Source organism: Somniosus microcephalus, chromosome 4 (genome assembly GCF_052327205.1).
Source record: "Somniosus microcephalus isolate GS21.2 chromosome 4, FLI_Smic_1.0, whole genome shotgun sequence".
Lineage (NCBI taxonomy): Eukaryota > Metazoa > Chordata > Chondrichthyes > Squaliformes > Somniosidae > Somniosus > Somniosus microcephalus.
In genome coordinates this window covers 81592265-81606874 of record NC_140990.1, presented here as the reverse complement: position 1 = coordinate 81606874, position 14610 = coordinate 81592265, and the positions used below count along the sequence as shown (strand labels likewise).

Sequence of the window (14610 nt, the reverse complement as noted above, 5' to 3'; positions counted from 1 at the left end):
AGCTACTACATGCACTGGGTCCGACAGGTTCCCGGACAGGGGCTGGAGTGGCTGGTTAGATATTACACTTCATCGAACCAGCATTACGCCCCAGGGATCCAGAGTCGATTTACTGCGTCCAAAGACACTTCAAACAGCATCTTCGCTTTGGACATGAAGAACCTGAGGACCGAAGACACCGCCATCTATTACTGTGCAAGAGACCACAGCGAGAGGAACCAGGGCTGGACCCGTACAAGAACAGAACGAGGGGAGATTCAACAACTTCCATCATAATCTGACGGTCAGTAATTGTATTAAATGGGATCTTAACACATTGTTCAGAACCAGACCGCACACCGCTTCTTACTGAATTAACACACTGAATATTCGATGGTAAAAATCTAGCGCAGTAACCGATGGACTGAGGAGAGGTTTTGGCTGTGCTCATGTTTACTGTTCACACTGTCAGCAATGGCACAGCTGGATTTAATGCTCGTCTCAATATGATTGATACCTGGGGGGAGTTGGTTGGGACTGTGTTCACTTTCTGTTACGTTGTGTAAACTGTTGGATAAATTCTAAACTAGATCAGGAGTGAATGTCTATTTGAAGTGAATGTTGAGAGGCGGCACTGAGCAGGGAGTGAGTGCAGTATTTGTGCGGGTTCCTGTCACTGTGGTACTACAGTGGGTCACGGTGCTGTACAGAGCGAGCTCCTCATACAAAAACCCCAGACAGGGAGTTTGCTCACACCTGCGATCACTGCCACGGCAGGAGCGTCGGAGAAAATGAGGCTTGAATAAAAACAATGGGTAAAAGTAACAGATTTATAAAAATGTATAAAAGTGTTCTGCTTTATTAGTGTTGATTGTCCTGTTAAATCTGCACAGATGATTCAGAAGTTTTCCAATCCCCCCTATAAAGGTAATGACCAGCACAAACTGAAATATCTCACTGAATCACTCTTGGGGGAGTCGAAATCAAGGTTTTGAGAGCGCTGTGGAATTTCATCTCTGCATTTTACAGTTAACAGTCCGCCGGAGTATTTGGCACGGCGTGTCTCACTGTGTACTGGATGGCACAGCAGTTACTGTCAATACAAAAACCCCTCGGCACTAATTGAGTGAGTCTGCATCAGTGCTCGCTTTCACAATCCAACTGTAGATGCAGTGAAGTCCTATTTGTGTCCAGCACTGTCTATTAGCACAGCTTAATATGGATAAACTGTGATAATTAATCATTGATCGGTTGGTGATTTCAATAACTGTTCATGGTTTATATTTCACAGAGTAACCCATCAGGGAATTTATAAAGAGTGAAAAGTATCCATTAACACATTTATCATTTTATGAAGATCCATCGTGACTTTACTTTGCCTCTGGGATGTGACTATTTAAACTAATGTGGGATTTCTGCCTGTTTTACACAGAGCCGGTTATTGTGTGACCCAGCCCGGGGAATGTAACATTGTGACTATCTCGACTACTGGGGACAAGGCACCATGGTGACGGTGACTGCAGGTAAGAAACATTCACTCTTTCAGTAACTGATGTATTTGTGTCTTTATTTTATATTTCTGTTTATTTCAGTAATTCATTCATTCACTGAAATTTGGGTTCGGTGGATTCTGTATTGAGATTTTTTGCAATGTTTCATTTGATTCTGCTGCAAAGGGTTTATAGATTTAAGCTGCTTCTCCATAGAAAATGTTTTTGAGGGACTGAGCCCCTGATTGATGTAATTTAGTGTTTATCTGCTGATGAGACTTTGCGCCTGGGTTACTTTAAATACCCAACGGTTGTTGAACTTTTTGGCGTATCTGCAATGTTTAATCTCGGTGACATCTCATGGTTGCAGGTTTTCTGATCAATGTAAACATTCTGTGATTAAAAGTGTTTGAAATGAGATTATAGGCAGAAAACAGAAAGCTTTAGCGGGCAAAAATAATCTTAAGATATTTTAATGTATTTTTATTTGTGATAATTACATTGTCACCTATTAATCTAATGTTCACCAACGGACATATTCAATAAGTGAAATGTTACTGTAATCAATAACTACATAATTAACACATTTACAGCCAAAACAGATTTAAATTAATATAAATTAAATTATTGTAATTTAGTAATATCACCCAATATTATTTAAAACATGCTATAAAATCAATATTAATGTATTAAACATGATCCGTCTGCTCACTGCCATTATTTATCTTTCTGTTAATTTCAATAATTAGTTATTTCAGTGATAGCCGGGTTCGGTGGATTCTGTATTGAGATTTTTTTGCAATGTTATATTTGATTCTGCGGAAAGGGTTTATAGAATAATCTGCTGCTCCATGAAGGGTTCTGTCGAGGGATTCAGCCCCTCAGTGATGTGATTTAGTGTTGATCTGCTGAGGAGAGTTTGTGCCTGGGTTACTCTGAATACCGTGAATTTGTGAAACTGTTTGGCGTTTCTCCAATGTTTAATCTCGGTGACATCGAGCGGCAACAGGTTTCGGATCTACTGCAAACATTACTTGTGCTTAAAACAGTTTGAAAGAAGATTGTAGGCAGAAAACAGGAAGGTTTTAGATATCAAAAATCATTGAAAGGTATTTTAACATATCTTTTAATTTAATTGATAATTATGAATCTATGGTTTGCGATGCTGATATTTAATGCGTGAAAAATGTTCAGGTTGTAGTTAAGTTAATATTAATCAAGGATTATAATGCGATAATATCCCCCAATGTCGCTAAAATATGCTATAGTATTAATATTAATTTACTAACGTTATTCGCCTTCCACAATTCTGCTCTACACTGGGAACAATTAACGTGAGCGGAACATTTTACAGGTTGGAGACAGTTTTTAATTATGCCTACAATTATTTCAATAACAACATATTGATTCCACCGCTGTGTTCAGTTTGATTAGGGGCGCTCAATTATTGGCTAGCTCCTGTTTTACACAGATGAATGATGGGTTGTATTTAAATACAAATTAAATCCTTGTTGTAAATTGCAGTTTGTCAATTTAACATATCTGCCGAGTTATTAAATTCATACTGTGCAGCCGAATCCTTGTTACTCTTTCAACATTATTGGTTGTTTGATGGCGAGACAATTATCACTAAACTAATCAGCAAGTTCAAAGACTGAGAGACAGACGCAGTCAAAAAATTGTTCATGTGTTTCTATTTTAATTCAAGGAAGGTTCAGACTGCGTAAGGCTGGAGACAGACAAATAACCCATTGACATGCAAGCAGATTAATTTATTCACAAAATGTTCATATTATTTTGAATTGAAAACAACATCCTGGCTCCCACAGTTCTGCTGTATGCGGGAGAGAACGATAGGCAAAGGACAGAGTATATCTGAGAGTTATGTTTAATTCTGATCAACAGTAAATTGATTAACAAAGTCTCCCCTCCATTTGCTTATTAAGTTTCAATGTCCCAGATGGTCTGAATGAATTGTTCTCCGCCAGTTTTAAACTGATCATGCTGGAGATTATTTTCAATAAATAGCAAAATATATTTAATTATTAATTTACGGGCATTGTGTGAATTACGGGAGTAAAATATAAAAGATTGTCCGTGTTATTAAATAGATGAGGCTCTGTTACTGACTGAAAACTACCCGGGTGGTTTTTAATTCATAAATATATCGTTTTATTGTTAAGATTGAAAAGGATATTTCAACTCGAGAGTCCAGCTTCAGTAAACAGGCGGTGTTGCCGCCCATCGGTAGTTAGTGAGATGTGACCTCGGCTGGACTTTGATTTATTTTAAATAGTCCATTCCTAAATCCATAATGTGAAATCCACCCTGAGAATAGACGGAGTTTGTTATATCACAGAGTTCAGAAACATGAAGAGTTTACAAAGGAGTAGGGAGATAGCAGAACAGTATTAGAAGTTCGTGAACATTTTTAATTATTCAAATATGATTTGATTTAAGTAAAAATAATATTTGTCTGCTTACCTTATGTATAAATATGATCTTTATATTTTAATATTGATGAATTATCATGCCAATTTAAATAAAACCCTAATATTTCATAAGTTACCAGGCAGAAACAGGTTTAAAATTATTATTAATTAATTTTATTAATAAGGTTGGAGATGACAAATAACACACTGAACTTCGAGCAGATTAATTTAATTACAAAAGTTGCAGGTGCATGTGGTTCTGAGGAGGAAGGGTCAGATAGGCTCGAAGAATATTTTCAATTGTACGGTGTAACATTAGTTAACATGAATATTACCTTAGAATATAACATCCGTGCTAATTCATTAAACATAAATAACCTCCCACAATTGCGTTGTATACTGGACAGGAATACAGTTACTGAAAAATCTCAAGGGTTGGTGGGAATTTTTAATTAAGTCTAAAATGAATTCAGAAAACAATACATGTCTTTCTCAGCTGTGCTCAGCTCGAGAAGGTGTAGCCGCAGAATTTAATGAATCGTGGTTTCCCTCGATGATTTTAAAGGTTATATTTAATTAAGAGATTATATCAAATCAGTGGGTAAATTGTTTTCAATGTAAATGTCTCCTGGTTTGTAAAATTCTTACTGTCACTGAGTCCTGTGTTACTGGCAGAAAAATGCTTTGAATGTCGATTATTTCTTGATACATATTTTCAGGGAAATTAATCTTACACGGTTTGTAAAGTTGTCGACAGAGAGGGAGAAATGGTTGGATGTTGAAGAGTTTTTTCATGAATAGCAGTTTAATTTCAAAGAACGTGCAGAGTTGAGGTGGTCGGAAATTGACAAGAGATCAATTAGAAATGAAACAGCTTGATTGAAATTGACAGATTGAACAGATCTATCTGCTGAGAGCTCGATTGTTGCACCGTTTGTGTCTGTTCTGTTTTTCTGCGCATGCTCACTGTGAGACTCAGGAGTCCTCCTGACTGGTTGGAAACCTGCTGGTTCGTGCTCCTGTATTTCAGAAAGTGTAATTTGACTCAGTTATTTAAGAAACTTGTATCTGTGAGAAACTTGAACGGTTGACTTTATGGTTGAGGAAGTGCCTCGGAAATTAGATCAGTAACCCAGTTTGTGACATTCAGATGGAGCATTTCAGAAACACGGCAGAGAGACTACAGAAGGAGCTTTAATCAGTTTCTAACCCATGCTGTACCTACCCTGGGTATGTTTGACGGGACAGTGTAGAGGGAACTTTATTAGGAATCTAAACATTGCTATACTTGACCCGGAGTGTCTGACAGGCCAGTGGAGTAGGATATTTAATTTGAATTCAACCTTACCTTACAGCGCATGATAAAGTAAATCTCCCTTTGCAGTGCCCTATCGTATTTGTCCTGTATCTGACTTGAGGGTGTTTTTTGCAACAATATTGAAGGAACCTTAATCGGCATCTCAAAAATATAGCAATTTCTCCGATGAAACATCCGCGCATTTACTGAGTTTAGTCTTCTTTCAACTAAATCTGCCCAATTTATAATGAATTGATAAACTTTAAACATTTTGAGTATCAGATAATGATTGACTGAGATTGGCCTGATCCTGAGCTCACTTTCAGAACAAACAGTTTCAGGAAGTGACTGTAACGCTCCAGAAAGCAGCGCCTGTTCTGATCTGATGGGAGGCTGGAAATTATTTTGACAATTTAAATGGAGAATGTCGAGCCTCCCGCTCCAAATAACCATCATGGGAACCTTATGTTTGTAAACCATTATTTAGTTCAATGGGGGACCGCACTGCATAATTTTATCCAGTTAGTATTACATCCGATCACCACTGCTCGCTGCCTCCTATAGATTTATAATGTTGAAGGATTGCCAATATTAGATATTTAGTGAAGAAACCTGTCCCGATGTTTAGATTATGTTCGGTACAAACAGCAACAAGAAGTGACTGTAACGGCCCAGAAAGCAGCGCCTGTTCTCACTGGTGGGAGGTCGGAAGGTACTTTGGTAAATGAAATGGAGCATTTAAAGAGAAACTTCAGTAAACCGGATGTAGGAACCGTATTGAACGTGGATTATTAATTGAGTGGGAAGGAGGAAGAAACTCAGGAGACATCCACTCAATAGAATGGGATAGAGCACAAGTCACAGTGCGTTGACGTACATCGGTCTTCCTCAAATACTGAGAAGGAAAGAAATCGATTCGAATCAATCCCGATTTATCTACAGCTTGAATCTTAGAAACTAGGCAGTGGAAATGTTCTCTGTTGAATTCTGTGTTCATCAAGTTTTGAGTTTTATCGCTAATTTTATAAGCGCGGATTACACTGTTACTTTTGAAGTGTAGTCACTTATTTTGTAGGGAAGCGCAGCGCTCAATTGGCACAGAGCAAATTTCCAAAAACTGCAATGAAATAAATGACCAGAAGTGGCGTTGGCCGAAATAGCAGGAGAACGTCTCTGCTCTTCTATTTTATGAGCCAATGAAAGATAATTTATCATGGTGACGTGCGCAGGTTCTTATTTAATGTGATAGAGTTCGGGGACAGAGAGATATGTTCCAGACCAGGGGATCGACAGGTGATTATGATGGAACTGACAGAAGCTCAAATCTCAATGTAGGTTTTGATCGGAAAATGATAGAATGAGTTTATCATATAGTCAAATTTCGAGTTCTTTGGTTGTTTTATAATCACGGATTACAGAGTCTAACTTGTTCAATGGGCCATTCTTTCCCAGCGACACAGTCTCCTCCCACTCTGTACGCCCTGCTCGCCTCCTGTGAACAACCCAACACCGGCGGCCCCGTCACGTATGGTTGTTTGGCGATGGATTACTTCCCGGAAATCACCAGCCTTTCCTGGAGGAAAGATAAAGAGCCAATCACCACTGGATTGAAGACCTACCCGTCAGTGTTCAACAAGAAGGGAACCTACACCCTGAGCAGCCAGTTAACCATCACCGAGTCAGAGGTGGGGAGCAGCACAATCTACTGCCAGGTTCGACAAAGTGGGTCGGACTTGAGCGTCGAAATGCCAGGTTAGTGTTGTGGGATACAGGGGGAAACTGTGAGAAGGTGAGGCGTTATGCTCAACTTTTACAGAAACTTGGTTAGTCCACACTTGGAGTATTGTGCACACTTCTGGTCTCCATATCACACTTAGTGTACTTTGCAGTACCAGTCTCCATATTACACTTAGTGTACTGTGCACAGTTCTGTTCTCCATATCACACTTGGAGTACTGAGCACATTTCTGGTCTCCATATCACATTTACAATGCTGTGCACAGTTCTGGTCTCCATATCACATTTACAATGCTGTGCACAGTTCTGGTCTCCACATCACACTTAGTGTACTGTGCTCAGATCTGGACTCATTATCACAGTTAGTGTAATGTGCACATGTCTGGACTCCATATCACAGAAAGTGTATTGTGCTCAGGTCTGGACTGCATATCACAGATAGTGTACTGTGCACAGGTATGGTCTACATATCACAGTTACTGTACTGTGTACAATTCTGGTCTCCATATCACAGATAGTGTACTGTGTACAGGTCTGGTCGCCATATCACAGTTAGAGTACTATGTACAGTTTTGGTCTCCATATCACACTTAGAATACTGTGCACAGTTCTGGTTTCCATATCACACTTAAGGTACTGTGCACAATTCTGGTCCCCATATCACACTTAATGTACTGGGTACAGGTCTGGTCTCCATATCGCATTTAGAATACTGTGCTCAAATCTGGTCTCCATGTCAGACTTAATGTACTGTGTACAGTTCTGATCTCCATATCACACTTAGATTACTGTACACAGTTCCGGTCTCCATATCGCACTTAGATTACTGTGCACAGTTCTGGTCTCCATAGCACACTTCCTGTACTGTGTAGAGTTCTGATCTCCATATCGCTCTTAGAATACTGTGCACAGCTCTGGTCTCCATAGCACACTTCCTGTACTGTGTAGAGTTCTGATCTCCATATCGCTCTTAGAATACTGTGCACAGCTCTGGTCTCCATATCACACTTAATGTACTGTGTACAGGTCTGGTATCCATATCACACTTAATGTACTGTGTACAGGTCTGGTATCCATATCACACTTTTAATACTGTGCTCAAATCTGGTCTCCATATCACACTTAATGTACTGTGCAGAGTTCTGGTCTCCATATCACACTTAGAATACTGTGCATAGTTCTGGTCTCCATATCACACTTAGATTACTGTGCATAGTTCTGGTCTCCATATCACACTTAGAATACTGTGCATAGTTCTGGTCTCCATATCACACTTAGATTACTGTGCACAGTTCTGGTCTCCATATCACACTTAGATTACTGTACACAGTTCTGGTCTCCATATCACACTTAGATTACTGTACACAGTTCTGGTCTCCATATCACACTTCCTGTATGGTGTAGAGTTCCGATCTCCATATCGCTCTTCGAATACTGTGCACAGTGCTGCTCTCTGGAAGTGCCAGGTTAGTGTGAGCCTCACAGTAAAGGACCTGTTAAAATATAAGGACATTTGCATTTCTTAATAATTTATTTTATAGGGAATGTCATTAACATGTGTTCTTTTGAAGATTCGAAACGGGATATCTTCCCTCCAAATGTGATCCTCACCCTGAGTTCCAATGAAGAAATCATCATCAGCAGGTCTGCAACCGCCATGTGTTCAATCATCGATTTCCGTCCAAAGTCAGTGACCGTGAATTGGCTGAAGAATGGACAACTCATGGATTCGGGCTTCGTCACCTCTCCCGACTGTGAAGTGAACGGGAACTTCTCGGCGACCAGTCGGCTGACATTCCCTGCCGGGGAGTGGTTCGCCGGCTCGGTCTATACCTGCCAGGTCACTCATGAAGGGGTCACCCAAAGCAGAAACATCACCAGATCAAAGGGTAAGAGACACAACCCCGGGAAGTTGCAGATCATTCTGAGCGTCGATCTGAGTCAGGACTTTCATTGGAATTAGTAAAAAGCACAGAATTATTTTTAATTTCCAATCACACAGTTTGTGTTCCCTTTCGATGTCAGTGCTGACTCAGGGTTCCCCGCGGTTCAGGATTCCAGCACTTCCACAAAGGTTTCCCTCAGCTGTGATGTCAGACAGTGAGTGAGGTGTCCTCAGTCTCAGGTTCACCCCGAGAAAGCTCTATTTCTAATTTACAATCATGCTGTTTGTGTTTTCTTCCAATATAAAATAAAAGAAAGGACTGCCTTTACATAGCGCCATTCCCGACCTCCAGACGTCCCAAAGCGCTTTACCACCAAGGAAGTACTTCCTGAAATGTGATCACTGTTGTAATGTAGAAATCGCGGCAGCCAATTTGCAGACAGTAAAGTCCCACAAACAGCAATGTGATAATGACCAGATAATCCTGTTGTTTAGTGATGTTTGTTGAGGGAGAAATATTGGCCAGGACACCTGGGAGAACTGCCCTGCTCTTCTTCGAAATAGCACCATGGGATCGTTTACGTCAACCTGAGAGAGCAGACGGGGCCTCGGTTTAACTTCTAATGTGCAAGACGGCACCTCCGACAGTGTAGCGCTCCCTCAGTACTGCACTGGGAGTGTCAGGTCACATTCTATGTTTAAGTATCTGGAGTGGGACTTGAACCCACGATCTTCTGAATCAGGATTCCTCACGGTTCAGGATTCCATAACCTCGCCAAAGAAGATTTCCCTCTGCTCTGATGTCAGAGTACATGAGGTGTCCTCGGTCTCAGGTTTATCCTGAGTTGTTGATCATATTCAGAGCGGCAGCAGGTGTCTGGAACCCTTTACTGGTAACTGTCCCGGGACCCACTGCTAGAAAGGACATCTACCATATTTACAGAACTGCGTTCAATTCCGGGCACCGCACATCAGGATGGATATACTGGCCTTGGAGGGGCTGCAATGCAGATTTAATAGAATGATACTGGGGATAAAATGTTAAATAATGAGGAGAGGCTGCACATAATAGGCTTATATTCCTTCGATTATAGAATACTAGCTGGGGGGGCCAGGCGTTGCCAGGGCTTTTTTGGGCTGCGCGGTTTACGGCCGGGCACTGCCGCTCCCCCGCTCTGTGTCACTCTTTCCATCCCTGACCCTCTCTCCCTCCCCCACTCTCTCCCTGCACCTCTCTCTCTCTGTCCCCTCTCCCTGCCCCTGTCTGTCCCATCTCCCTCCCTCCCTCTCTTTCTCTCTCTCCCTCCCCCTGTGACTCCCTGCTTTCCTCTCTGTCCCTCCCTCTCCCTCCCTAGTGCGTCAGGCCCGGTGCCGTTCTGAGAATTTGGCACCCGGGGAAGGGCTTTGAAAATTGAGCCCAGCCGCGGTGGCCATGCGGGGCCTAGCGCTTCAGGCCCGGCCGGGCTCTCGGGCCGAGACTGACACCAGCTGAGCTCCCGGTGTGGCCGGCCGCCGCGCCGCGGGCCACGCAGTTTACGGCCGGCTGCTGCCGCTCCCCCACCCGCTCTGTGTCTCAGGACGAGCGGTTGTCAGGCCTGGCCCGAGTGACCCCAAACTCACCTGCCGCTCCGGCGGGCTGGGAGCAGGAGACTGTGCCGGAGCTGCAATGTGGGGGTTTGGTCACTGGTGCTGTCGCTGTGGGCATTAAAAAAATGGCGGTGAAGTTTCGGGAGGCTGCAGGGTTAGGCCCACCCACACACAGAATGAAACACCCCCCGTGACGCACAGATTGGTCAACCATCAGGTCACTGAACTGCAGGATTGGTCAACCATCACGTCAGTCAACGCTATCCCCTGTACAATTGGTCAACCATCACATCACTCAACGCTAATGAGCGGTAGGATTGGTCAACCGCTAATAAGCGGATTTTTGAAAGTTTTTTGTATACTGTCCGAACAATTTTTGTCTGACCAAAAAGTAAATACGCCTATGACACTCCCCTGATCATCAGCTTTCTTTTGATACAACATATGTGTAGGTATGCTCTATAACCTTTGAGTGTATAGCGGACGGACAGACAGATGGACAGACAGACAGACAAACCAACCGCTTTATATATATATATATAGATTATTAAGAGGTGATCTAATTAAGGTGTTTAAGTTGATAAATGGAATTAATAGAGGAGATAGAGAGAAACTATTTCCTCTGGTGCGGGATTCTGAAGATAAATCTTAGCTTGACTTTCATTTTTGCTTCACAGATGAGATCCAATGCAACGATCCAGAAATCACTCTTCCGCAACCGTCACTAGAACAGGTCTTACTGGAGGTGACGGTGACCTTAACCTGCGTCGTGTCTAATGCTCCTTATGGAGTCAACGTGTCCTGGACCCGAGAAAAGGAGACATTGAAATCAGAGATTGCTGTCCAACCCGGAGAGGCTCCCAACAGCGTGATCAGCAACTTCAACATCTCGACACAAGCCTGGCTGAGAGGGGATGAGTTCACCTGCGTGGTGAGCCATCAGGATATGCCGACTCCTATAAGAGGTTCCATCCACAAGGAAAAAGGTGAGCGGTGAGATTGTAGCAATAAGTGAGATGCTGTGACTATGTCCGGTGCTTGTGCACGGCGCAATTCATTCTATTCAGTGTTTTAATGGGCCGCCCTGATAATTCAATGGGCAATTCCACTAACTAAACCCTCTGGGACCCGAGATGATGCATTTAAAGGGAAGCTGGATAAGTCAATGAGAGAAAGAGGAATAGAAGGATATGTTATTTGGGTATGAAGTAAGATGGGAGGAGGCTCGTGTGGAGCATAAACAGCGGCATTGACCAGTTGGGCCGAATGGTCTGTTTCTATGCTGTAAATTCTATATCATTTTCTCGTCCAAGTCTTCAAGCCCCCAGAGAGAAGGATTGCATCCCCCTCTGCTCCGGGCTAGAAAACCGGACAAGACACAGAGGGGGGAAAAGGGGATCCTTTAAAATTCAGCACAAAGCCCATTTCTCCCACATCTAACCGCCGGTTTCACTGTCTCTGAAATTCTCCAGTTTATTGACCTTTATTGTGATTGTTCTGCAGCTAAAGATCCGCGGGAACCGGCCGTGTCTGTCCTCCTGCCCCCGGCAGAAGAAGTCTCCGCTCAGAGGTTCGTCACCCTCACCTGCTTAGTGAGAGGTTTCTCCCCCCGAGAGATCTTCGTCAAGTGGACCGTCAATGACAAGCTGGTGAATTCCGGCAACTACAAGAACACCGGGGTGATGGCGGAGAACGGCAGCAGTTCCTTCTTCATGTACAGCCTGTTATCCATTGCAGCGGAGGAGTGGGCCAGCGGCGCTTCCTACTCCTGTGTGGTGGGACATGAAGCGATCCCCTTGAAGATCATCAACAGAACTGTTAATAAATCCAGCGGTAAACCCAGTTTTGTCAACATTTCCCTTGTTCTGATGGACACCGTCAATTCTTGTCAATGAGAATCTCTCGATTACATTTCAGTTCTTGAATAAAACCAATAAAGGCCTTTTCTTCCAATCGTCAGTTACACACACAGCCGCTCAATTAATCTTGTTTCCCATTTTTGCCAAGGGGAGGGCTGTTTATCTGAAGCAGCATATTTGCCGGTCTCAGGCCCAAGGCTTGTACAGCCAGCGCTCCCCGCTCAGATACACCACGGGTTAGAGACAGAGTGAAGCTCTTTCATGACAGGATTCCTCGAAGTCACTTCAACAACTTTCCTCCCGCTGAGGGGAATCAAAAAGTTCCCATTTCAGACAAACAAACGCAGCACATTTAGATCTCGGTGTCCCTGTTTCTCGTGCTGTCCATGCCTTCAGAATTGGGGCCAGTTTTATTTTGCAGCATCGCACCTTCTGGGATCTGAAATAAGGCCACACACGAATCCGAACTGAAACCCCCACCAGAGAGAGGGGAAAGGGCAATTTTTAACCCACTGTTCCCCCACTCCCCCACCAGAGAGAGGGGAAAGTGCAATTGTTAACCCACTGTACCCCCACTCCCCCACCAGAGAGAGGGGAAAGGGCAATTTTTAACCCACTGTACCCCCACTCCCCCACCAGAGAGAGGGGAAAGTGCAATTGTTAACCCACTGTACCCCCACTCCCCCACCAGAGAGAGGGGAAAGGGCAATTGTTATCTCACTGTACCTCCCACTCCCCCACCAGAGAGAGGGGAAAGGGCAATTTTTAACCCACTGTACCCCCACTCCCCCACCAGAGAGGAAAGGGTAATTGTTAACCCACTGTACCCCCACTCCCCCACCAGAGAGGGGGGAAAGGGCAATTTTTAACCCACTGTACCCCCACTCCCCCACCAGAGAGAGAGGAAAGGGTAATTGTTAACCCACTGTACCCCCACTCCCCCACCAGAGAGAGAGGAAAGGGTAATTGTTAACCCACTGTACCCCCACTCCCCCACCAGAGAGGAAAGTGCAATTGTTAACCCACTGTACCCCCACTCCCCCACCAGAGAGAGGGGAAAGTGCAATTGTTAACCCACTGTACCCCCACTCCCCCACCAGAGAGAGGGGAAGGGGCAATTGTTAACCCACTGTACCCCCACTCCTCCACCAGAGAGAGGGGAAAGTGCAATTGTTAACCCACTGTACCCCCACTCCCCCACCAGAGAGAGGGGAAAGGGCAATTGTTAACCCACTATATCCCCACTAGAGAGAGGGGAAGGGGCAATTGTTAACCCACTGTCCCTCCCATTCCCCCACCAGAGAGAGGGGAAAGGGCAATTGTTAACCCACTATATCCCCACTCCCCCACCAGAGAGAGGGGGAAGTGAAATTGTTAACCCACTGTACCCCCACTCCCCCACCAGAGAGAGGGGAAAGGGCAATTGTTAACCCACTATATCCCCACTCCCCCACCAGATAGAGGGGAGGTGAACCAGTCTCTATTATATGAACACAATTGCAATCAGTAAAAAGTCAGCTTTAACTCACAGTCTAAAAACATTAAAATTGCCGGATGAAAATCATATTGTAAAATACATATTTATTCAACAACTTAGCTCTAACTAGTGTTTGGGATAACTCTGTCCCTGTTATTCATAAACTAACAGATTGAATTTTAATTGTCCAAATCTGAACTGGTGATAGAAATCCGCAGATGATTCATACGGTTGTGGCCCTGATGGTTTGAGGCCCATCGGTTGAAGTCACATTGCGTCTCACACAGAACACATTTACACAGAGCGGGGAAGAATGCGTGTAAAAGTGAGTGTGTGTGTGTTTATGTGTAAGTGCATTTGCGATTTTGTGTAAGTATGTGTGTTTTGTGTAAGTGCACACGTACACAAACACACACAGGCTTACACATACACACACGCATTAATACATTGACATAGAATATTACACATACCCAGAATATAATACGCACCGTGATTGTCAGACCCAGTTATTGGTACTCTCTGAAACTTTGAACAGTAGCAGAAATACACAGGCGCACACCCTTAAAAAACACACACAAACACACGCATAAACTCACACTCAACACACACACACACTTATCTGCAAACACACACAGTTACAAATAAACACACACACACATAAGCCTGAACATACAAAAACACACATAACCATAAACCCACTGTACCCCCACTCCCCCACCAGAGAGAGGGGAAAGGGCAATTGTTAACCCACTATATCCCCACTCCCCCACCAGAGAGGGGGGAAGGGGCAATTGTTAACCCACTGTACCCCCACTCCTCCACCAGAGAGAGGGGAAAGGGCAATTGTTAACCCACTATATCCCCACT

The 14610-nt window shown here is 43.5% G+C and overlaps 1 gene segment (V, D, J or C); it reads left to right on the top strand.

Annotated features, from left to right (window-relative positions):
- The first annotated feature begins 265 nt into the window (after window positions 1–265).
- Window positions 266–12349, top strand: LOC147119350 (Ig heavy chain C region-like). The segment is given in 6 exon segments: window positions 266–283; window positions 1412–1502; window positions 6651–6950; window positions 8507–8824; window positions 11085–11393; window positions 11911–12349. Coding segments are annotated over 5 exon segments (1338 nt in total).
- The last annotated feature ends 2261 nt before the right edge of the window (window positions 12350–14610 follow it).